The 24,321-nt window shown below is 45.1% G+C and overlaps 1 protein-coding gene across 2 annotated transcripts in view; it reads right to left on the reverse strand.

Annotated features, from left to right (window-relative positions):
- Window positions 1–24,321, reverse strand: part of LOC126184867 (uncharacterized) — a 516,759-nt gene that overhangs the window by 157,164 nt on the left and 335,274 nt on the right. For both annotated transcript variants that reach the window (XM_049927486.1, XM_049927487.1), the window contains one exon: window positions 20,892–21,030. In XM_049927486.1, coding sequence (XP_049783443.1) covers window positions 20,892–21,030 — 139 coding nt within the window. The remainder of the gene's footprint in view (window positions 1–20,891; window positions 21,031–24,321) is intronic.

A 24,321-nucleotide genomic window follows, 5' to 3' on the forward strand; every position in this document is an offset into this window, starting at 1 on the left:
ATCTATAAGCAGTTCACTAACTTTATCTCTAATACCTTGTATATTTTGGTGAAATATACTAATTCCCTCATTATTCGGATACCTAAGCTTTGCCAAAAGTGGTTCCTTTGTTAGAGAGACTTCCCTTAAGCAGGAATCCCTATCAGCTGACTTCAATCTAAAAAAGGTGTAGCTCTAACTCTCACTACTGCAGGAATTTTCCCATGAGTGATCCCACCAACCCCACCTATGCTGTCACCTATAAGCTTTGCCAACCTCCCCCCTTCCCATACCTGTTGAGGTGCAGGCCATGTCTAGTGAACCCCGTCCTGCTGTAGACTCCACCGGCACCACTGAAATGTGAGCCATGCTTTCTGTCATCAGCGCACCCCCAAGTCTCATATTATTACACCTGACGGCTGTATTAAGATGAGGCCGATCGTGACGCTGAAACAGTTCCACGAAATGCACATTCGTGTGCCAGTCTGAGTGGCTATCTTTTCCAGGTCACCATCTATATCATACTCCCCATCCCTATCAATACTATTACCAGCGCCACCCACAATCACTACCTGATCCTCTTTAGTAAAATCCCTACATAACCCCCCTATGTTAATAGTCACCTGAGCCAATCCTGCATTAGGCTTCACAATGCTGGTGACCTGGTACTCACTCCCCAACACTTCCTGCAACTGCTGGCCTACACCTCTGCCATGAGAACTACCTAACAGCAGAACCTTCTTCTTCCTCTTCGACTTTGCAACTGTTCTAGCCACCGTAACTACTGAGGTCTGCTGCATACTTCCAACATCTACAGCCACTAGAGATTCCTCTCCACTAGACTCTGACAGTTGGTCATATCTATTGTAAACACCAATAGTAAAACTATCTGAAAATCTTCTTCTCCTAGCAGATCTCTTGCCAACAGCCAGCTCCCATTCCCCAACCCCCTTCTCCCTCCTCATCCTATCTAGCTCCTCCTGTGCGTTTTTCAACTGCACCTGAAGGTCACAGATCTTACGCTCCTGCTCCTCTATCAACTTACTCTTGCTACATAACCTGCAGTTCCAGGAGAGGATCTCACCAGAATGCCCACTGGCTTCCCCACTGAATTCCCCCCAGTGAAAATACTTCGAGCAAGTCTCACACTGCAATCCACTACTCACGAACCTACGGCAAAGCCAACACTTCTCACTCATGGTAAAATTTTACTTTTTCTAAGTTCCGCTACTATAATAAGAAGATGTTAAAAACCTGACTACAATAATCACAAACTTACTCTACAAGGGAAGTAACTACTATTATTAAGAGTATTAATAAACAACAAATGTAAATATAGCAAAAGACTAATACAGAAAGAGAATCAAACGTCTAATGACACAGTAACGAAGCTGAAAACAGTTCCCAAAAGGTTCTTCTGAAATTATTTCACCAGAAAACACAAAAAACACCGGTTGAAGACTACTAAAGTTCCTAAATAAACCACTATACACAAACAATTAATTAGTACTTAGCTTTCGATGCGCCGCTACAGCTGCAACTGGTCAGCGCGGAATGTAAACACAGGTAAGAGGTTACGTCGCTCGATGCGAAACACTCACAAATATCAGGTCACAACACAAGAAAGGCAGAGGTGAATGAAGAAACTACTAATAAGTCACTTATATAGTAAATATTATCACGAAAACCGTTAAAATATGTATCTGAAACCTAAAAATATATAAAAACTTAGAGAGCGATCTCACACGCAGTCACTCGCTTATGACGTCACACCAAAGACGAATATTGAGGAAACACCGAGTAGGAACTGTCTTTCGCCCGCCCAACAAAGCATGAGCATTATTGGGAAGTGTCAAACACAATATCGGTTTGCGGAAGGCCGGCATATACCATATTCCCTGTGAATGTAGGAAGACTCACATGGACAGACAGTGCGCACCATCGAAGATCGTTGCCGAGAACATCAGAGGCACACTCGACTTATGTACCCCAACAAGTCGGCAGTCGCAGAGCACTGTTTGTCCGAAAATCACGAAATGGACTACGAACATATCAGGGTCTTGGCACAGACATCTAAATACAGAGACAGGGTCGTTAGAGAGTCTATCGAAATTCGTACCAGGGACGGACTCATCAACAGAGATTGCGGCTATAACCTCAGCAAGGCATGGGAATCAGCGCTGAGTCTAATTAAAAAGAGGCTCAGCAAAGAAAACGAACGAGCGACCAGGACGGACGAGGCAGTTACACTGATCCCACCACAGACGCCGACGCCAGCCTCTCAGCGGCCGCGGCCGCGGACCGCGGAGAGAACGCCTCGTGGAGGAAGGGGATTTAGGTCGGCCGCCCGCCCTCAGGAGCTCAGTTCGTCAGCGCACTTGACGATGGCGACATGTCTGAACGCCGAAATATTGTGCTCGTTGGACACTATTGACCGGCAGTACACCCGTGGACTGTTCGAGTACATTGATGTAGTTTGTTAAATACCACAGTCAGAGTCACTTAAAAACTAATGCTAATTTGGAATTTGAAGAATACATTAAAGGAATGTTAAAATAAAAGGAATAAGGACAAAAATGACAATCCAAGCAACTTTAGCCCAATATTTGGCAATCAGTACGGCTTAAGAGTTTGCGGAAGTCGGATCAGTAAAGATACGTCTTCCAAGACCTAGTCTACATTGACATACATGGCCCATAGGTTTTTGAGCATGCTTAAAGTTTTCCCACACGGGTTACTCTTCAGTGTTATCAGCAACTAGGTATTCTGATGGTGTCATACAGAGGTGTTGAGATGTCTTCCACATAGAAAATGAGGAATACTTCTGTTGACAAGCGTTGTCTACTATCCTTATGAAACTTTTCCTGGACGTCAGTCTTGAAGGAAGAGGATGATGATTATATAAACTGATGTTTATCGGAGGTAGATAGATATTTTAGACCTTTCTCTGCATGCAACAACCACACGTCTGATGTCTCGAGGGGCAATTACAGCTAAGTGGTGGAGTTTATTCCGCGTTGTAGGTTTCAGAAATCCAATAATGGGCCAGCACGACTCATTACGAGCGATATTCACATGTTTGACGCCGGCAGAATTGTAACAGATTTGAGGGCATATCTGCTTTTATATGCTGTTTGTCAGAACAGCACGTCAGTGTACGAAATTCTGTGTTCGTTCCTCTGCAGTGTATTGAAATTTACAGGTATGATGATATCTGTGAGTCATACTCTGAGGCCAAAAAAATGCTTCTGGCAATTTCCAGCAGAAATTTCTTTTAGGCTCGTTTGATACAACGACGTCATATATCTTTTGACGTCTATCGAAGGGTGATTCACACAGCTGTGCACTAATATCACCAAGGTTGACATGTGCCCGCCCGGCTAGCCGCGCGGTCTGACGCGCTGCTTCCCGAGCGGGAAGGCGTACGGGTCCCGGGCACGAATCCGCCCCGTGGATTAGTGTCGAGGTCCGGTGTGCCGGCCAGCCTGTGGATAGTTTTTAAGGCAGTTTTCCATCTGCCTCGGCGAATGCGGACTGGTTCCCCTTATTCGGCCTCAGTTACACTACGTCAGAGATTGCTGTGCAAACACTGTCTCCACGTACGCGTACACCATAATTACTCTACCACACATACACTGGAGTTACACTCATCTGGTATGAGACTTTCCCAGGGTGGGGAGGGGGGTGGGACCACTGAGGGCTACGGCGGGCGAAGCCTCTCCGTCGTTTGTAGGCTCCAGTTTAATACACAGTACACGCAATACAAGGTTGACTTTGTCTACTATATAACACTGGACTCGCATTCTCGAGGACGGCGTGTCGAACACTTATCCGATCATTCAGATTTACTTTTTCTGTCATTTCCCTACGTCGCTCCTTGATTTCTTTGGAAGGGCACGGCCGATTTCCTTCTGTGTCCTTGAAACAATCTGAGCTTGTGATCCAATTCTAATCACCTCGATGTCAACAGGACTAATCTTCCTTCCTCTATCCTCCCTACTACAAACTGAACTCCAAGTAACAGCCATCACCACGCCTTGTGAATGTGATTTTATGCAGGATGGCGCTCCATCCCTTATGGATCTCTTGCGCACATTGGTGAAGATCGCGTGCTAAGCCGCGAATTCTCACACGCTTGGCCTCCCATGACCCCAGACCTCAATTCGTGTGATATTGGTTCTGGAGTTACCTGAAGTCGCAAGTCTGTCGCGATCGTCTGACTTCATTAGCGATGCTAAAAGACAAGATGCGACGGCAATATCTGACCATACCTACTGATACGCTGTACAGTAATGTTCACAACATTGTCCCTCGACTGCAGGTATTACTGACGAATGATAGCCGACATTTGGACATTTGGTATGAACAACATCGTCTTTGCTAAACATCATTATTATGCGGTGGGGTGGTAAGTTCTTACGGGACCAAACTGCTGAGGTCATCGGTCCCTAGGCTTACACACTACTTAATCTAACTTAAACTAACTTATGCTAAGGACAATACACACACATGTGCCTGAGGGAGGCATGGCTCTTCAGACCGCGGGGCTACCACGCGCGGCGTCAGAATTATACACATTGGCCTCTCCACATCAGTATCATTTTCAATTTCACAGCCAACATAAATTAGTAAGCTTTTTCCCTCAATTCTTCTTTATTCGCTATTGGCGCATGAGTAATGAATTTATTGATTTTCCTTGAAACAATCGGGTGTCTTACTTCCTGGACAGACCACCAAAAGGCATGGATGTAGACGACAGTCGTGCGAGGTAGCCACATGGTTTGAGGCGCCTTGTCACTGTTTGCGCGGCTCCTTGCGTCGGAAGTTCGAGTCCTCCCTCGAGCATGGGTGTGAGTGTTGTCCTTAGTGTAAGTTAATTTAAGTTAGATTAAGTAGTGTTTAAACCTGAGGACCGATGACCTCAGCAGTTTGGTCCCATAGGATCTTACCACAAATTTCCATTTCCATAGATGATAGCTGCTGGGCTGTGTTCCTATTACCTGCGAGCCCTGCTGTTGCCGCCACAGCTCTGTGCGCTGGGCACGCCTGCCGTGCCAGCCTATCAGCACTCACATGGGCCCCTTAAAGCCGGCAGCGCAAAGGCTCAGAGGGGCGTTCCGTATCCGCCTTCGTCCCCCACGTGCATCCTCTACGACCTCATCCCCTTCCCTCACCTTCTCCTTTTCTTTAAACACATCCGCACCCTGTATATTGCCTGCCGACTTGATCCCCACCACCCCCTGGTGTCCCCCTTCCTCTCCACCTCGAGCCCATTGCCGCGCCTTTACCCTTGTGTCCTGCCCTTTCTCCGTCTCCACACCCTCCACCTCCTTTCCCAACGTAACTTCCATCTCCTACCCCTCCGAGATGTTGAACTTCGCCCTGATGTCTAGCCCTCCTATCAACTCTAACCCCACCTTCCTCCTGCCTCATCCTCCTGGCTCCCTCTCCTCCCCCTCCCTTCTCCTGAGCGGCTTTCCCCCTCCTACACCCTCTCTCATGCTCCCCTTCAGTGTCTCTGCACTCCCTCCTGCCTTCTGTTTGCTCTTCATCTCCCACCCTGCTCATCTCCTGCCCCTTGGTGCACCTCCTGCCCCCTTTTTTTCCTCTTCCTACCACCACCCCAGCCCCAATAACACAACTTCCTCCCCTCTTTTTCCCTCCTCTCCAGCCTTCAGTCCCTGGACAGGTCCCTACCGGCGGTTTTTTATTCTTCATGAGTGCTCCTTCGTTTGCAATGGCTTTTTAAGTGTCATGCTCTGTGTGATTTTTATCCTGTGGCTGTCTTTTAACTTGTGTTTGCCTCCACTGTTTGTAAATGCACTTTAATTTGCCAGGTGTGTTCTTTTAACTTTATGTCGACTTTTTAGCTGTCCCCCAGTGCATGCCCCCATCTTAGTGTATATTTTACCTCCATCATCTCCATTTACTGTGTTTTTTGTGTCTCCATTTTTATACCCCCTTTTTGTGTAATCACCCTTCTGTATTTTTGTAAAGCCAATTGGATGGAGAGCGGCGGAATGTGCCGCTGCCAGCCCTCCCCTGCCCATATGGGGCAGAGGAATGAAATTACAACAACAACAACAACAACAACAACAAAAAAGGTTTAGAGGGCAGTCGTGTTCCGCCTGTGCTCTTGTGTTGTTCATCGTATGCATCGTTGTTGGTTCCTGATCTTGCTACATTACGCTCTCGATCTGTTTTGCTCTTCAGACACATATACCTCCGTAACCGTTCGTGGCTGTTATTGTTGTCTTCGTTGTTGTTCCTATCTGTTTTTCTGTGGGTCGCCACCCTCAACCGGTTGGCCTGCGTCTTCCAGTCGTTTCGGATTCTGGGTACTAGAATTGGCGACGAGGTAAAAGGTGGAACAGCAACGGCAACAGCTGCTGCTGCTGCTGCTGCAGCAACGATTGCGACAGCAGTTCCATAAGCGAACGGACGTTTTCCGTCAGGAAATTCAGCTGCTGTCAAAAAAAATGGTTCAAATGGCTCTGAGCACTATGCGACTTAACTTCTGAGGTCATCAGTCGCCTAGAACTTAGAACTAATTAAACCTAACTAACCTAAGGACATCACACACATCCATGCCCGAGGCAGGATTCGAACCTGCGACCGTAGCGGTCACGCGGTTCCAGACTGAAGCGCCTGTAACCGCACGGCCACACCGGCCGGCCAGCTGCTGTCAGACAGATTATAGGTATAAGGTTCACAACCCCACTGTGGTCACTTCCCCAACAGAGTCCCACTCAACAGCATTTCCGCCATTTAACGGTACCAAGGAGGATTGGGACATGTATTTGCAGCGGCTGAAACAGCACTTCGCCGCTTTTCGGTTTCTGATGACGCTCTCCAACGTTCGCTCTTCTGTTCCTGAGCTTTCCTGGAGACATTTTTCTTACTCGAGAAGTTGGCTCACCTCTCAAACCCGGTTGCACTCACTTTTGAGGAATTGTGTTCGTTGCTGTCGACCTATTATTTACAACGGTTCCACGAGGTCGCATCGCGCCTTTAGCGCCTCTGCACCATAAGCAAGCGGGCCAGTCTTATCGATAGTGGGTGACAGACTTGAAAGGTCTGAGACGTCGTTGTGATTTTATCTGTGCCAACCCATCTCGCAAAGCCTCATATGCCGATTCCCTGATCCGTTACGTGGTAGTCCAGTCGGATCCCAATCCTGAAGTTGGTACTACAGCCCTCAGGCTCAACAATTCCTCCTTGGACGACATACTGAAAATCGCGCACGCTTTCGGTATTGCGCAGGCAGCAAATGAACGTCTTACGGCCCGCCCTCAGATCGCTGAGGTTCAATGACTGCCGCGGCGACGGAAATCTCGCATGCCTTCTTTCCGACCGCGGTGTCGTGATTGTCACTTTCGGACGTGTCAATGACCTCCGAGCAGCCAGTCCAGCCGCGTCGGCGCAACCAGCGGGATCTGCCTTCTTGTCCTGACTGTTTTGCGAGGCACCAACGGACTGACTTTGCTGATCGCTGGGCGCACTGCATCCATTGTGGCAAGGATGGACATCTCCGAACTGTCGGCCATCAGCCATCAGATCAGTCTAACCCTACTCCTAACTTGCGTCACGGGACTGTGTATGAGCTTCAGGCCATCGTTCCCCAGGGCAAAACTTGCACCCCCCAAGTTGTTTATTGATCTCATAACTGCTCGTCAGGACGTTTGTTTCCAAGTCGACACGTGTGCGACGGTTTCCCTGGTCAATCTCCCAACGTACACTCGTCTGGGTTACCCAGCGTTGGCCCCGCCCTCTCGCAAGTTGGTTGCACATGGTGACAGTTCTGTTCAGTTCAGAAGTCAATTCATCACTACAGCCACATACAAGATGGTTACACTCCTTCTAACGCTGTATGTTGTCAACAGTCATTCCACTGGAAATATTTTCTGCCTGGATGCTTTCTCGCTGTTTGGGTTCTCCGTCATGGACGAAGTTCAAGTCACCTCAGACACGGTCTCCTTCCAGGAATTTGGTGACCTTTATGCCTCTTTGACGTCTCTGTTCGAGCCCAGCTTGGGTTGTGCCACCGATTTTGAGGCACATAATTCTGTACATCCAGATGCGGTGCCCCGTTTATGTCGTGCACGTTCTCTTACAGTCTTACTGATGGACGGCTGTTAAGCTCCAACTCCATTGCCTTCATGACGCTGGGGTCATAGAACCGGTCAAAACTAGTACTTGGGCCACACCCCTGGTCGTAGTCCAGAAGCCAATTGGTTCTCTCTGGCTTTGTGGAGATTTTAAGTCGACGATCAATGCCCAAGCTCTGGCAAAAACCTTCCCTATACCATGTCACGAGGACCTCCTCTCAAAGCTTGTTGCAGGTGACTGTTTGTCTAAATCAGACCTTTGCTGGCGCTTACTTACAGATACCACTAGATGAGGAATCGTAATGCATTGTCACCAATACTCCTTTTGGCTTATACAAATACAAGCATTTGTATTTTGGGATATCTTCTCCTCCAGCGATCTCCCAGAAATACATGGAACAGTTAACCATGTCCATCCCAGCTTGTACCAATTAGCTTGATGACTCAATTGTTATGGGTACTACACATAAAGACCACCTGCACAACCTACGTACGCTCTTCACTAGATTGTGTGATGCCGGGCTCAAGTGCCGTCTTCACAAATGCCAGTTTTTCCAGGAACAAGTAGACTACTTGGACCACTTGCTCACCAAAGATGGGATTCAGTCCACTGACCGTAATATTTCTGCTACTGACTCCCGCGTCCCCAAAACCTCCAGGAGTTGCAGGCTTTTTTTGGTGAAGGCGAATTATTATTATAAGTTCCTTCCTCAGGCAACACACATTATGCATCCACTCAACCGGTTGTGGTAGAAAGGCTTTCCACTTCAGTGGTCGTGGCCTGTGAGCAGGCCTTCACGCAGCTGAAGTGCATGTTACATTCCGCACCCTGCCTTACTCCCTTTTCCCCATTGCACCCCCCCTGTTCCGGCTGCGGATACTTCTCCCTATGGCATTGGTGCATTGCTGGCACATCGTAATGATGATGGTACGCAGCAGCCCATCGACTATATATCCAAAATACTGGCGCTTGCCCAACGAAATTATTCCCAGATCGAGAAAAAGGTGTTGGCGATCATCTTTGCCGTGAAGAAATTCCATGTGTATCTGTTTGGGTCCTGGTTTACCCCCGTTACAGACCATAAACCGCTGATAGCACTCTTTGAGGCACACTCTCCGCTTGTAGAGTGGACAGCCTAGAGGCTCCAGCTTTGGGCTCTTCTTAGCTTCTACAATTATGCCATCAAGTACAAGCCTACTGTATAACATGCAAATACAGATGCCCTCTCATGTTTACCCTCAGGACTAGACCCGACGTTTGGACAGCTGGAGTTCTCATGTTATCACATTGACGTGGAATGACAACACATCTTGGATGGGTTTCCCATCAATACTACTCTCAATATGGCGGACACATGCTGCGACCCTATCTTGCGGAGTGTCATACACTGTGTCCTCCATGAGCGGCCCACTTATTTTAGAAGCTGACTTCTCCCAAGCTCTAAGCCTGGGCCCACCCCTCTCGTCGTTTGTCCATCGTCTCCAAAGTGCTGCTGAAGGATGCGGAGGCGGGTACACACAGTGTTGTCATCCTGACTACTTCACACACTTATGCCTTGGAACTCCTCCACCGCAGGCACTGGGGTATGTCGTGGATGTAAGCCTTTCCCAGGCAACATGTCTATTGGATGGGACTGAATAAGAACATGGAGGCTATGGTGCACCACTGCTCTGCCTGTGCTCAACATCCGGCTGCTCCACATCACTCTTTCGCCGCCTAGCCTACTCCCTTTTGCCCTTGGGATCGCATTCATCTAGAATTTGATGGCCCCTTTCTTGGCTCGATGAGGCTTATTGTTGTGGAAGCTTATTCAAACTACACCTACATGGTCAGCATGGCGTCCACCACCATAACGGCAAAGCTCAATGCCCTTCTGCAGATTCTTGTCATTGAAGGCCTTCCCTGCACCATCGTAACTGACAATGGGCCCCAATTCATTTCTACGGCCTTTGAACCGTTCTGCACCGCTAAGACGTGAAACACCTGTGTAGCCATCCGTTTCAACCCCTCTTCCAATGGTGAAGCGGAGCGAATGGTGCACACATTTAAGCAACAAATATGAAAGGCCGTGGCCCCTTCTACCACAACAGTGGCATTCACAACGTTCCAAAGCACCTACATGTCCACCTCCGTCTATGTCCACAGCCCAGCAGAACTCCTTCATGGTCGCCCGCCGTATAGGCTCCTACACTTCTTGGCACTCCAACCCAAGGAATCCCCGACCCGACACGCTGGACAATACCCTCCTGGATCGACTGTTGGGGCATGTTCCGACAGGGTAAAACCTCATGGATGCCAGCTATGGTAGTGGGCACTCATGGGCAGTGCCTTACAACAGTTGATACCCCGAGAGCTTTGAAGCATCAACACATGAACCAACTCTGTCCCTGCCTCCAGCATACCCCTCCAACAACAGTCCCCATCCTCACACGTCCCTCCACCTCATGAGTAAAATTTACACTCGACGGCACCGTCGGCAGTTCCTGTAGCCGTGGCTATGGAGGTCGAGACATCACCACTGCCTCCGTCTACTCCACAGCTACTCCCCCAACTTGCATTTCCCCATCGCAATATTTGATGTCCCGTGTTCCTTCTCCCAGCTGGCCACTTCCATGGACAGCCCACCACCTGTTTACCTCCCAAAACATCGGCCAGGGTGCATCTGGCCATATGCGCCCATTTCGGGTGGCAGGGGGCATGAACATCGACGACATTCTCTAGGCGGCGCCCTATAACCTGCGAGCTCTGCTGTCGCCGCCACAGCGCGGTTGGCGTGCCGCGCCAGCCTATCGGCACTCACGGGAGCCCCAAAAAACCGACAGCGCAGGTGCTCAGAGGTCTCCGCCTTGTGTTCTTTTAATTGTCCCAGTGTCAGGTTTTTTGTGCACAATACTTTTTTAAGGTTTTTATCTCCATTTTACAGTCGCCCCCTTTTTTGTCTGTCCTCTTCCATTATATTCCCCTTTTTTATATTTTTGTCCGTCATATTTTCTCCTCTGCAATTTTAAATGTCTTCTGTTGTATCATCATTGTCTTTACTGCTGCGAGGCCGCCCCGGATTGTTAATTTAAGTACAATAAGAAAAAATACTCAGAGGTCAGTCGTGTTCCGACTGCGCTCTTGTGTTGTTCAATGTACGAATCGTCGTCGGTTCCTGATCTCGCTATGTCTAGGTTCTCGATCTTGTTGATTCTTTGGACTTGTATACGTTCTTGGCTGTTTTTTTTGTCGCCTTCGTTGTTATCCTTAGCTGTTTTTCTGTGGGTTTGGGCGACCAACCGTCGACGACCCCGGCCGGTCAGCCTGCGTCTTCCGGTCGTATCTGATTCCGATTACTAGACTAGCTTGTAAAGCTCACCTCCTAATATCCATACCAGGTATCGGTACTGATTTCTCCACGGCGATTTGAGATTTATCTAAAATGTATTTGGAAATAGCTCGTCCCAGATGCAGTGATTTGTGCTTCCCACTTATACAGATCTTCTCTCTTTGCTGTATCTATGCTTTACAGCTTCAAATTCGTTCTTAGCAGAGTGCCAAATGTAACGGCTTCTTGCTTCTATTCAAGGTCTACGTCACGTTTTGTTTTTTTTATTATCTTTGATCTTTCTTCATAATCTTCCTCATAAGATTCTTCAGTTAGGATAGGATCTGACATTGCACTTCCGTCATCGAAGCTTAGGATAGCGTGTCTTTCCAGAAATATATCATTATCAATAGCATTTATAACTGCGACGTAAAAGCATTTTCTTCGCTAGTGGTCGTAGTTGCCACATTGTGTGGTTCTGCAAGGTTCGCAGAAGAGCTTCTGTGAAGTTTGGAAGGTAGGAGACGAGGTACTGGCAGAACTGAAGCTGTGAGGACGGGTCGTGAGTCGTGCTTCGATAGCTCAGATGGTAGAGCACTTGCCCGCGAAAGGCAAAGGTCCCAAATTCGAGTCTCAGTCCGGCATACAGTTTTAATCTGCTAGGAAGTTTCATATCAGCGCACACTCCGCTACAGAGTGAAAATTTCACTCAGGAAAAATCGAAGTTTTTTCCTTAGGTAGGTTTACTTGTAAGAACGTGAAGATTTTGTCACGCTCACTAATTTCACAGTTACTTCTGATCCTGCTTATCATCGACCTCCAAATACAAAACGCATTGCTGTATCAATGAAAAATAATTCAAGATACTAACATGTTAATGGAGATACTTTGTGAGATCGCAACTTTATTGTCAGATGACAGTGTAGTATGGCGCCGAATGTATTTCGAAAATCTAGGAAATACTAGAGCTACCTATTCATGTGCATTTACTGTTTGTAAGGTGTTGTTTGGTTTTACATTAATTGTGTTCTTTGAACCCATGCTGATGCTTGAGAGAAGCATCTTTTCCGCAGAAACTGAGATTACGTTCGCACTCAGAATGAGCTCTAGCGTCTTACGACGGAAGTTAGGAGTATTCGTCTGTAATTTTCCTCCTCCATTATTTCAAGATTTTCAAAAATTTTTGGAGGCTGCACTCTTTTTCAGTAATGTGACACCTCTTCGCTGCACTATAAGCTGTAGGTAAATGACAGCTAGGACAGGTGCTAATTAGGCAGCGTACTCAGTACAATAAGTAACAGGTACTCTTTGGGATAACGGAGTCTTATTCCGTTAAAAAGTCATTGCATTTTTAAATTTTCATATTCTGGTTTTCCGCTCATCGTCTTCGACGATAACGTGCTTTCTTGCTTTCTTCACTGTTTACGTTGTTTTGATACGGTTTCATTTCCAACCAGAATCACACTGGCTCTCCTTTGGACTGACCGGAAATAAATTTCAAATGTATATCAGTATTTTATTTGGTCATACTCTTTTCACAGACTGCTTTACTTTACGATTAACAAAGAATTTTCGAAAAGACTAATGGAGTTGATACAAGAAGATTCCCCCCACCCCTTCCCTTGATGTTCCAATTTTTGTGAAGGATTTTCAGGAGAGAGCCAGGAAATGAGTAACCTTTAAACCATGCGTTTTTTGATGATATGTTGTCAATATTTCATTGCTGCGGTTGCATGGGAAAGATAAATTAAGGTAGTTTTTCATCATCTTAATTCCATTCAAAGAATATCCAGTTCATTTTGGAAATACAAACATATGGTTAGCTATTATTTCTGGACGCTCTGCTTGTAGGGAAGAATGGTGGCTCTCTAGAGCATTTAGTCTATCGCAAGTCCACTCACACTGATTTGTATCTACAGGTTTAGTGTGTGCTTATAGCACTTGTGTGTAGGGCACACTCGTTTTCCGTTTGGGCTAGTCTATGTAAGGAGGTCATTCACTGCAAAACTGTGTTGAGGGGGAGTGGAAAGCCACTCGCTAGTTAAAATAGCTATCCTAAAGTAAACCCGAAAATCACTCATTAGGTAAGGAGGAAAGTACGCCGTCAAAAGAAGAAAGTACGCAATCAAAACATACGTCTCTGCCTGTGTATGCTAGTCGCTTTTCGCCCAAAATAGCAAGTCCCCAACATAGCAAGTCTTGAGGAGATTTCAAGTTACAGTGGTTTCCATGCACAATCTAAGATTTCAGCCCTTGTGGGATCAGTGAAGGACGATTTATCACGTATTATGGAAGGTTGAAGTTGAAAACTATCTTGTCATGTTGATATGGCTTATATCACACGCATTGTGGAAGAGAGTAACTCTGGTAACACCGTGTCCTATATTTACACTTGGCATTCAAAGGAATATGAGAAAGCAATGATTTTGCCTTCAGCAACATCGTTTTGGCACTCCATTATGAAAGTGTCCATGGAATTCGCACGGTAGAACACTTCATTTGTCATGATAGCTGCTATCAAATTGAATTCCGTCATTTAAACAAAGTGCTGTAACGAAGACGGCAGAATACGCCTTAGGTAACGGCGTGCGGCAACCCACCAGGCAGCTGAGTTCTGCTCTTTCACCGTCGTTGGCGTAGTGCTGACAATCTTGTTACTATAACCTTGATAAACGCGTGAAATGCATATAGCTTGTCATTACATACTGCGACGAGAGAAGCGTATGTCGGTCTTTGACGGCTCATCTCACGACCTCACGATAACTGACAGATGTTGACTTCAGATATCGTGCTGGTAACTGATCGACGACCTTCTGCAACGCCGAAACATTGTCGAGGATTACTATTAACAACTGTTGCTTTATTGTCTCCAGAAGTCGATAAGATTCGCAATTTATCTGAAAGTTGGGGTAGATCACTACAGAAGTGGATTTATAACACAGTAATAAAATTTGAAATAGTAGCTGTGTTACAGAGTCCCACAAACAGAATGTTGCTCTGGTGTGAAGGGCTATTGCCATAATGTCATTCAGGGAGAACTGTTAATTTCGAAGACAAGTGAAAAGAAAGAGCCATTAGCGCTTAACGTCCCATAGTCCACGAGGTAATTATGGAGAAGTATACGCTCGGATTTAACGGGAATGGGAAAAGGAATCGACCGTGTTATTTTCAGAGGAACCAGCAACAGAGGATGATTCAAGTTTAATGTCCCGTCGACGTCCACGTCATTGGGGCTGGAGGTGGTCAAATCCAAAAAATTACGATTTTTTTTTTTTGCTACCGAAAATTAATTGGAACTTTGAATTATTGTTCTACTCGCCCTAGAAGTGGAGTTATTACCATTTTCCCCCACGCCTGCAGAGGAAATGGGTGGCCGCTGAATGCATCTAACACCCTCTCGTGACTTCCTGGCGAACTGCTTGGGATTTTCTCGGCCTGTTACGCATACAGCGCCTTATGTTACGCATACAGCGAGTGTGCAAGGGTTGGCTACATTGTTTTCTGTGGCAAATGAAGCGCTAAGAGCGCGGAACATCGTCTCTGTGCTGTTTACCGTTTCGAATTAGTTCAGTGTTGCGCCTGTTGTTGGTAGTATTATACTTCTTGTGTAAAGCGTTGTTCTGGTTACGATGCCACGTTTTAGTAACCGTGTATATAAGAACAGGAAGAACGTAGGGAAAAGAAAATTAACACTAATACCAACTTGCGATACTACAATTACTGAAACAGTGCGTTCTTCTGCTAAGCAACACATGGCCGGCCATAGCCCTGTGACATCTTCTAGCAAATACTACCTTGGGGATGGTGACTCCAAAGGTTTCAAGACTATAGAGGAACTGAAACCATATGGAAATGAATTTGTAGTTGAAAAGTTGGAATGCATTGGGCATGTGCAAAAGCGTATGGGTGCACGGCTTCGAAGGCTCAAACAAACTTTGGGTTCAAGTAAGCTCAGTGATGGAAAGACAATAGGAGGGAGAGGCAGGCTTACTGATGAGGTGATTGAACGTCTACAGAGATACTATGCGTATGCTATAAGGCAAAATACTAGTAATGTTAGTGACATGCGAAAAGCAGTGTGGGCATTGTTCCTTCATACTGCCTCTTCCAATGAATACCCTCAACACAGCCTGCGCCCAAAAGATTCCTGGTGCAAATATAATGTAAAAAAGGACTATGATCACAAACATGGTTTGCCAGCAGCTGTGATAAATGCAATAAAACCAATTTTTCATGACTTAGCACAGCCAGAATTGTTACACAAATGTCTACACGGAAAGACGCAGAATCCTAATGAGAGCGTAAACAATTTGATTTGGAAAGTTATTCCTAAAAGGGTGTTTCTAAGCATAAAAACACTGCACTTTGGCATTTATGATGCAATAGCAACCTACAACCAAGGGAACAGTGTGAAGTGTGAAGTTCTGAAGGCATTACGATTTACAGCTGGGGTGAACACTGTACGAGCACTAAGAAATATTGACAGATAAAGGATAAGAGGAGCAGAAAGAAGAGAAAGGCATATGAAGTATGATGGAACAACAGGCCAGAAAAGAAGACAGAAGAGGAAGCTTTTGGAGGATGAAGAAGAAGACCCTGATAATCCATTCTATAGTGCAGGAATGTATTGAGAAACTTTGATAGCCATTTCCCGTAAATTAGAATTTTTCGAATATAAGGAACATTTTCTCAAAATTCACTCAAGCTAGAGAGATGAAATTTTTATACAGCACTCCTAGTGGTCAAACTTACATTGTAACATAGCCATTTGGCAATATGTTGAGTAGTTTCATTTCAGTTTAATTATAAAGCAATTATTTGTAAAACAATTTGGGTCATTGATAAAAAAAATAATTGGAAGGAAACTAGAAAAGGTACTCCAAAATCCCTCTGTCATAACTGCAATACTAAACCACTCAATATGTAAAAAAAAATTCAAATTTTTCTATTTGGTAGTTTATTCATAAATTTTCCTCAAACTTAGTGATTTTAACATGGGAAGCATAGGCACCTCCGGCTCCCCTTAAATTGGACAAAGATGGGGAACAACGAATGAGGAGGCGCGGCAATTGGTTGTAAGTGATCAAGGTGGGCGCTAGATGATTATTGGACGTGATAAATTCGTGGCAAGATACTGGGGGTATTTTTTTTCTCTTTATCCTAAACATTATAGTAACTTTTTAAATTTAAAGGTACATCAGCAATTCCATTAGCACCTGAAATTCGCCGAACACAACTATGGCGAGAGTCATTAACCGAATGGGTTGGGGAGAATATCAAAGAGGAATCTGCTGCGGGGTTCCATCTGCGGTACATGACGTGGAAGGCATTTAATCGACTGAGGACAAGTGTGTCACGATGCAAGGCGCACCTCAGGAAGTGGGGCTCCACCACTGAAGATGAGACCTGTGAGTGTGACGGCCAGCAGGAGCCACATCTGCTCGTCTGCAAACATCTGCCTGATCCAGAAGATCTATATGCAGGAAGTGACAAGGCCATTCAGACATCGCATTTCTGGAGCTTACGGTCCATCTAACAGAAAATCTATAGTGGCTGGGAGAATTTTGTTATTATTTTTATTATTTTGTATTACCTAAGACCTGGACACGTAAAATAAATACTTAATAGTAATTACGCACTTTTTCTTTTCGGAAATTGTAGTTCTGATTATAATCCGCAAGAGTGGAAATCGGTAAAGTTGCTTAAATCCAGCAAATACGTTCAAGATAAATGCAACATTTACAGAGAAGAAGAGTGTTTTTACGATTTGTAATTACAACGTCAAAGTCGACAGATTTTAAACTTTTTCTGAAGCTTGAAAAGCAGTTATTTCTTGTCCACAAACGAGTAGTTTGAGGTAGTCTGTCACTGAAATCAAATCAATGATTGACTTGCTATATGTTCGAAAGTCTGATACTCATCTGCAACTTAAACGTGGTTAAGTAATTAGTAGGCTCTATATAGTCGTGTGATATGTATTCTGTAATCTTAGAGAGTGCTGGAAGAACAAGCGATGTCGTTAGTTTGACGATGCTTCGGAAGATCTCTCTTTAGATAATTGTCTTCAAGGCTTCATTTCAGCAACGATTGATTGACGAGCGTGAGATTATAAATATATAAAGAAACTAATTATAGTTCTTCAGTGTAATTTCATCACGGTCGCAGACCTCTATTAAGACTACCTGTCGTCCATTAACAGAAATGTAGATTATGCGTATCTTGGGTCAAGTGAGTGTGATAAACACGACTGTTGAGTGGCCCATCACCACATTCCAAACAAATGCAATCATTTACACAAGCTGTCAAGGGGTTCAAACACTCAGACATTCAAAAATGACTATATTTGTTTTCCTATTTGCCAGTTGTATATTTCAAACTCCTTTTATTTTATAAAGGACAGTGAAATGAAAACGAGACAGATGCCAAAATTTAAGTAAAGAATTTATTATTTCAAAAGTAATCACGATAACTGTTAATACATTTATCCCATTGTGAGACAAGGCGGTCAATTCCTTTATGGATAAATGTTTGCGGTTATCTACGTACCCATGATTTCACCCAGGCGCGCATCTCTTCGTCTGAAGCGAATCAACTGCCACGAATGTCTTTCTTCAGGTCTCCAAAAATATGGAAATCGCATGAGGAGAGCTACGACCTACCTTACCCCTGGCTGAGGAAGAGTTTCAAAAACTCTACCTTCTGGTTGTGATGAGAAATGGACGACTTAGAAGTCCCTGAATAGACTGAGATGTGGAGTTGGCAGATCAAAGGTTAATACGGCTAGATGGAGATATACTGATCAAGATGATATTCAGCTTGAATATGGAGGAGACTGTTCATCATGTGCTTCAATGCTGACTGTGTCCAGTCTCCTGCGCAGAAGATGAACTTCATCAAGGTACAGTAAATGCATTGGAAGTGGCCAAGGTTTGGGCAAACGTAATATGGTCATAGCGGTGTATAATACGCATGTTTGCGATCATCATCACAAGTCTTTGGGCTTATTGCTGAGCCTCGTTCCCCATGAACCATGCATCTCCGTCCCGGACGATTTACATTATCTCTCAGAACCTGCTCGTTGCTCTTCTCCTCGGTCTCTTGCCCTCAATCTTCTTCTCCATGATCATTTTGTCTAGGTTTCCTCCATCTCTTCTCCCATTATGACCAAGGAACTTGAGAATTTTGTGGTTAACAAGATAAGAAAGGCGCAAACCAAGCAACTAAAGATGCTGAATAACTGAAGAATTTGTTCTGCTTTCAGTACATTTTATGCGCAGCGTCTTGCGCCTGCACCAAAGCTAAAATTCGTCAGTACGCTGCTTGTCTCTGTCCTTAAAGGTCCATGTTTCGCAACCGCAAAAGAAGACGGGAACACAAGTGTTTCAACAAACCGTATCTTTATGATATTTGTTATTACTCTGTTCTGCCAGATCTTGGTTAACTTCTTCATACCCACTTCCCATAGTATGATCCGTCTTCTTATCTCATCTTTACAGCTTCCCGTGTCGCAGATGGTTGACCCCAGGTACATCTACCTCTACATCTACGTCCATACTCCGCAAGCCACCTGACGGTGTGTGGCGGAGGGTACCTTCAGTACCTCTATCGGTTCTCCCTTCTATTCCAGTCTCGTATTGTTCGTGGAAAGAAGGAGTGTCGGTATGCCTCTGTGTGGGCTCTAATCTCTCTGATTTTATCCTCATGGTCTCTTCGCGAGATATACGTAGGAGGGAGAAATATACTGCTTGACTCTTCGGTGAAGGTATGTTCTCGAAACTTTGACAAAAGCCCGTACCGAGCTACTGAGCGTCTCTCCTGCAGAGTCTTCTTCCACTGGAGTTTATCTATCATCTCCGTAACGCTTTCGCGATTAGTAAATGATCCAGTAACGAAGCGCGCTGCTCTCCGTTGGATCTTCTCTATATCTTCTATCAACCCTATCTGGTAGGGATCCCACACTGCTGAGCAGTATTCAAGCAGTGGGCGAACAAGCGTACTGTAACCTACTTCCTTTGTTTTCGGATTGCATTTCCTTAGGATTCTTCCAATGAATCTCAGTCTGGCATCTGCTTTACCGACGATCAACATTATATGATGATTCCATTTTAAATCACTCCTAATGCGTACTCCCAGATAATTTATGGTATTAACTGCTTCCAGTTGCTGACCTGCTATTTTGTAGCTAAATGATAAAGGATCTATCTTTCTGTGTATTCGCAGCACATTACACTTGTCTACATTGAGATTCAATTGCCATTCCCTGCACCATGCGTCAATTCGCTGCAGATCCTCCTGCATTTCAGTACAATTTTCCATTGTTACAACCTCTCGATACACTACAGCATCATCTGCAAAAAGCCTCAGTGAACTTCCGATTTCATCCACCAGGTCATTTATGTATATTGTGAATAGCAACGGTCCTATGACACTCCCCTGCGGCACACCTGAAATCACTCTTACTTCGGAAGACTTCTCTCCATTGAGAATAACATGCTGCGTCCTGTTATCTAGGAACTCCTTAATCCAATCACACAATTGGTCTGATAGAAAGATGAAAGATGAAAGAATGCACGACTTGCAGTTCCTATAATAGACTTATGAGCTGAACTTCTGCTCGTCGATCAGTTATCATGAGTCGAGGTCTAATCCATATGATAGATTAATATCCTTTACTTTTCTTAGTAGCTTCGCTGGTGACTAGAAAAATGGTTCAAATGGCTCTGAGCACTATGGGACTTAACTGCTGAGGTCATCAGTCCCCTAGAACTTAGAACTACTTAAACCTAACTAACCTAAGGACATCACACACATCCATGCCCGAAGCAGGATTCTAACGTGCGACCGTAGCGGTCGCGCGGTTCCAGACTGTAGCGCCTAGAACCGCTCGGCCACTCCAGCCGGCGGTGACTAGAACAATGGTGTCTTCAGCAAATCGGAGGCTGTTAATAGTTTTTCCACCAATTAAGATGCTATTAGTCCAACTAACAAGAGCATTCCTAATGACATGTTCTGCATAGATGTGTGGTTAGGGGGATAGAACACAACCCTGTCTTACACCTTTTGATACGCTGAAGAAATCAGATGCACCAGTGTTTCTCTTCATAGCTGCGAGGTGATTATTGTATTGACTTCTGATAAGCGTTGTCAAGTGGGGTGGGGCACCAAACTCTGCAAGCACTTGCCACAACTTTTGCCAGACAACAAAGTCAAAGGCTTTCCTACAGTCAAGGAACCGGACGAAGACAGGAACACAGAAGAACTCTCGCGATTTCTCGATTATCGTCGTATGTTGTGAATCTGTTCACGAGTTGCTTTTCTTTCAAAATGTTTCTGATACGAGAGTAAATAAACCCTCGACGTTTATCGCGCGCTGCAAAAGCTGTCAAGCGATGAGGTCTGTCTAGAGTACCAGATGAACGCCACATAAAACTGGTAGAGACGTGTCAAGCCGGCACCGTGAACTGTGGAGTACGCAGCGCAGGCGGACCGTACGTACCGGAAAGCGAGGGCGTGGCAGGAGAAGCGGCGCTGGGTGGAGCAGGCGTGCTGGCAGGCGGCGAGCGACTGCAGCGGCAGCGAGCTGCGCACCTGGTCCGGCGCCAGGCGCTCGCCGACGCCCAGCAGCTGGTAGCAGTCTGCCGGCAAACAAGGCAACGCTGTAGTCTCACTTCTAACTCAAACCACATTACCATCACAATATACTGACTGGGGTATACGTAGTTTCTAGTTCCCGACGACATTTTTCTGGGTTTGACTGGTGCTTTTCTGTAGTTCAGTTTGGTTAAAAGCAAAAGGATGAAAAGAGAAAGCACACGTTTATAATACGTATGGGAATTGGACATTAGTCCTAATCTCCTTTTCCCCCTGTCTCTGTCCATCTCCGCCTCCCCCTCTCTTTGTCCATCTCCTCCTCCTTCTAATCTTTCTGTCCATCATCTCCTCCCCCTCTCTGTGTCCATCTTTCCTTCATCTTTATTTCCATCTTATCATGTCCTCTCTCCCCCTTTCTCCGTCCATCACCTCCTCCCCCTCTCTCTGTCCATCTTTCCTTACCCGCTCTTTCCATCTTCTCCTGTCCTCTCTCCCCCTCTCTCTGTCCATTACCTCCTCCCCCCCTCTCTGTCCATCTTTCCTTCCCCTTTCTTTCCATCTTCTCCTATCCACTCTACCCTTTCTCCATCCATCACCTCCTCCCCCTCTCTCTGTCCATCTTTCCTTCCCCTCTCTTTCCATCTTCTCCTGTCCTCTCTCCCCCTTTCTCTGTCCATCACCTCCTCCCCCTCTCTCTGTTTATCTTTCCTTCCCCTTTCTTTCTATCTTCTCCTGTCCTCTCACCCCCTTTCTCCATCCATCACCTCCTCCCCCTCTCTCTGTTCATCTTTCCTTCCCCTCTCTATCCATCTTCTCCTGTCCGCATTCCCCCTTTCTCCCTCCATCACCTCCTCCCCCTCTCTCTGTCCATCTTTCCTTCCCCTTTCTTTCCATCTTCTCCTGTCCTCTCTCCACATTTCCCTGTACACCACCTCCTCCACCCTTTCTTTGTCCATCTTCTCCTCCCCACTCTTTCCATCTCCTCCTGCACCCTTTTTCTGTCCATCACCTCCATTTCGCTTTCTCTGTCCATTTCCTCCCATCTCTCTGTCCATCTCCTCTTCCTCCCTCTCCCTGACCTTGAATATTGTTTGTTGTTATTGCAAATTCAAATTCCTTAGTAGTTAAGTAGAGCCCAGAAATTAGAGCTAATTGGGGCTAGGGCTACCTCGAATTATATAAAAAAAAGCTCGGATAATACGGAAATGACACTAAATCGATGGGTAAACCATGAACAAATGTTTAATGAGCACAATAATGATTAAAAGTAAATAAAAAACAATATAAAACATACCTGCGTGGTATGTACATATATGGGCCCACATTTCCAAGTTACAAAAAATATAAGTTACATTTTAGGGAAATTCTCCATTGCCCTTTGTTTTAAAATAGAATATCGCTTTTTAGCAGTAATGTCACGCCGTCTTATGAGAAGAATGGTGTTAGTTGGAGGGGCCTCTGCTTGGTGCTCGATAAAACGCAATGCTACATCTAGCGCTGCCAAACCCTCGGTGTGAGTGATCACTGGTACAAGTTCTTCAGGCAATTCCTCGCCGTCACTGTCTTTAGCGGGTTCACTAACCAATTCAACAATTGCAAGATTGGTCCCTTCAAACTGTTCATCACTGTTCATCCGTTCTGAGACATCACTCGCACTCGCATTTTCACATCAAATGGTTCAAATGGCTCAAAGCACTATGGGACGTAACTTATAAGGTCATCAGTCCCCTAGAACTTAGAACTAATTAAACCTAACTAACCTAAGGACGTCACACACATCCATGCCCGAGGCAGGATTCGAACCTGCGACCGTAGCGGTCGCGCGGCTCCAGACTGTAGCGCCTAGAACCGCTCGGCCACAACGACCGGCATTTTCACATCAAGCAAACATTTTCGTCAGTTCTGCCAACGGTAGGTCATCTTCGTCTGTACTGAAGCTATCCGTTTCGTTGCGTAAAATCTTGTTCCAAGACTTTTATAGTGTCTCCGCCTTTATTACAGAACATGAATCGGCTAGGTCTTTTATCGTAGTTTGTTTTCAGATTTTTTTAAAAGATTCCTTCACCTTCCGTTGTTTGTAGAAGCGACCGGGCAAAAGATGAAGATACCTTTCTTTTTCAAGCACTGTAAAACACCTTAGTCCATAGGTTGTACTGAACTCGTCACGTTAGGGGGTAAGAACAATGCGCAAATACCGTCACATTGTAATTTTTCCTCATCAGGGTGTGAACCAGCGTTGTGAGGCGTTAAGATTGCTTTGAAAGGCAAGCACGTTTTCTCTTTGTCTCTGGAACAAAATTTCGAAAAACCACTTCTTAAGAATATTTTTATCCATCCAAGCAGATTTTTGGTGGACATATGTAACAGGCAGTGCAGAAGCACCGATATTTTTTGAAGCTTTAGGCTTATCAGACTTTGCTTTTACCAGCAGCTCCAGTTTGTGGTCTCCATTTGCATTCGATGCAGCAAGAACTGTTAACCTCTCTTTACGTTTTTTGTAGCCCGGGGCAGTCGTTTTTACTTTTGAGGCTAGAGTTTTAGATGGAACTATTTTATAATTTAGGCCTGTTTCATCACCGTTATACAGATGATCAGGAATAAGATTTTCTTCTTGTATAATTTATTTTAATTTCTCGCAAAGTCGTGTAACAGTCTGAGAATCTGCAGAAAGTTTTTCACCTCAAATTTCAAACTACCTCCCGCCGTATCTTGAACCTGCAGTAAAATCGTTCTCACCTTCCCTTAACTCATATAAAAAAAAAGCAGATTTTTCTTGCACAATAGGCCTTGAAATTGGATTTCTTTTTTGCCTTTGTTGAGTAAACCAAACGAACAAAGGTTCACTAGTTTTTTTTTTTATACTCAGACTTCTTCGCTGACTTCCGTTCAAATGACGAAATAGAACACTTGTTTTTTGTCTCTGTTTCTACGCCAATCTCCAACCGTCACTTCATCGATTTATACTCAGCAGCAAGTTTTTTTTTAATGTCTCTCCTTTTTCTTGTCTTTTCAAAACCTCCAGTTTCACATTCAGCGGCACAAACTTTCTCTGACTCCTACCACTCACTGTAACATATGGATTAAAACATCAAGAAATACACGGTTATATACTAACAGTGCACTGTGCATACATACAACACTTTAAAATTAACGTGACACAGGTGGGCTCACTACAGTACAGATGTTAGTACACAACCAACTTCAGTACATATAATAATGGTCAGCCAATGTTGTAAAATGTGTACTGTATTTTTACCTAGGTGTACTGTATTTTAATGACCACAGCTGCTGAGTATGCACATAAATAGGGGTAACAGTAATGATGGTATACAATG

Source organism: Schistocerca cancellata, chromosome 4 (genome assembly GCF_023864275.1).
Source record: "Schistocerca cancellata isolate TAMUIC-IGC-003103 chromosome 4, iqSchCanc2.1, whole genome shotgun sequence".
In the NCBI taxonomy this organism is placed as follows: Eukaryota; Metazoa; Arthropoda; class Insecta; order Orthoptera; family Acrididae; genus Schistocerca; species Schistocerca cancellata.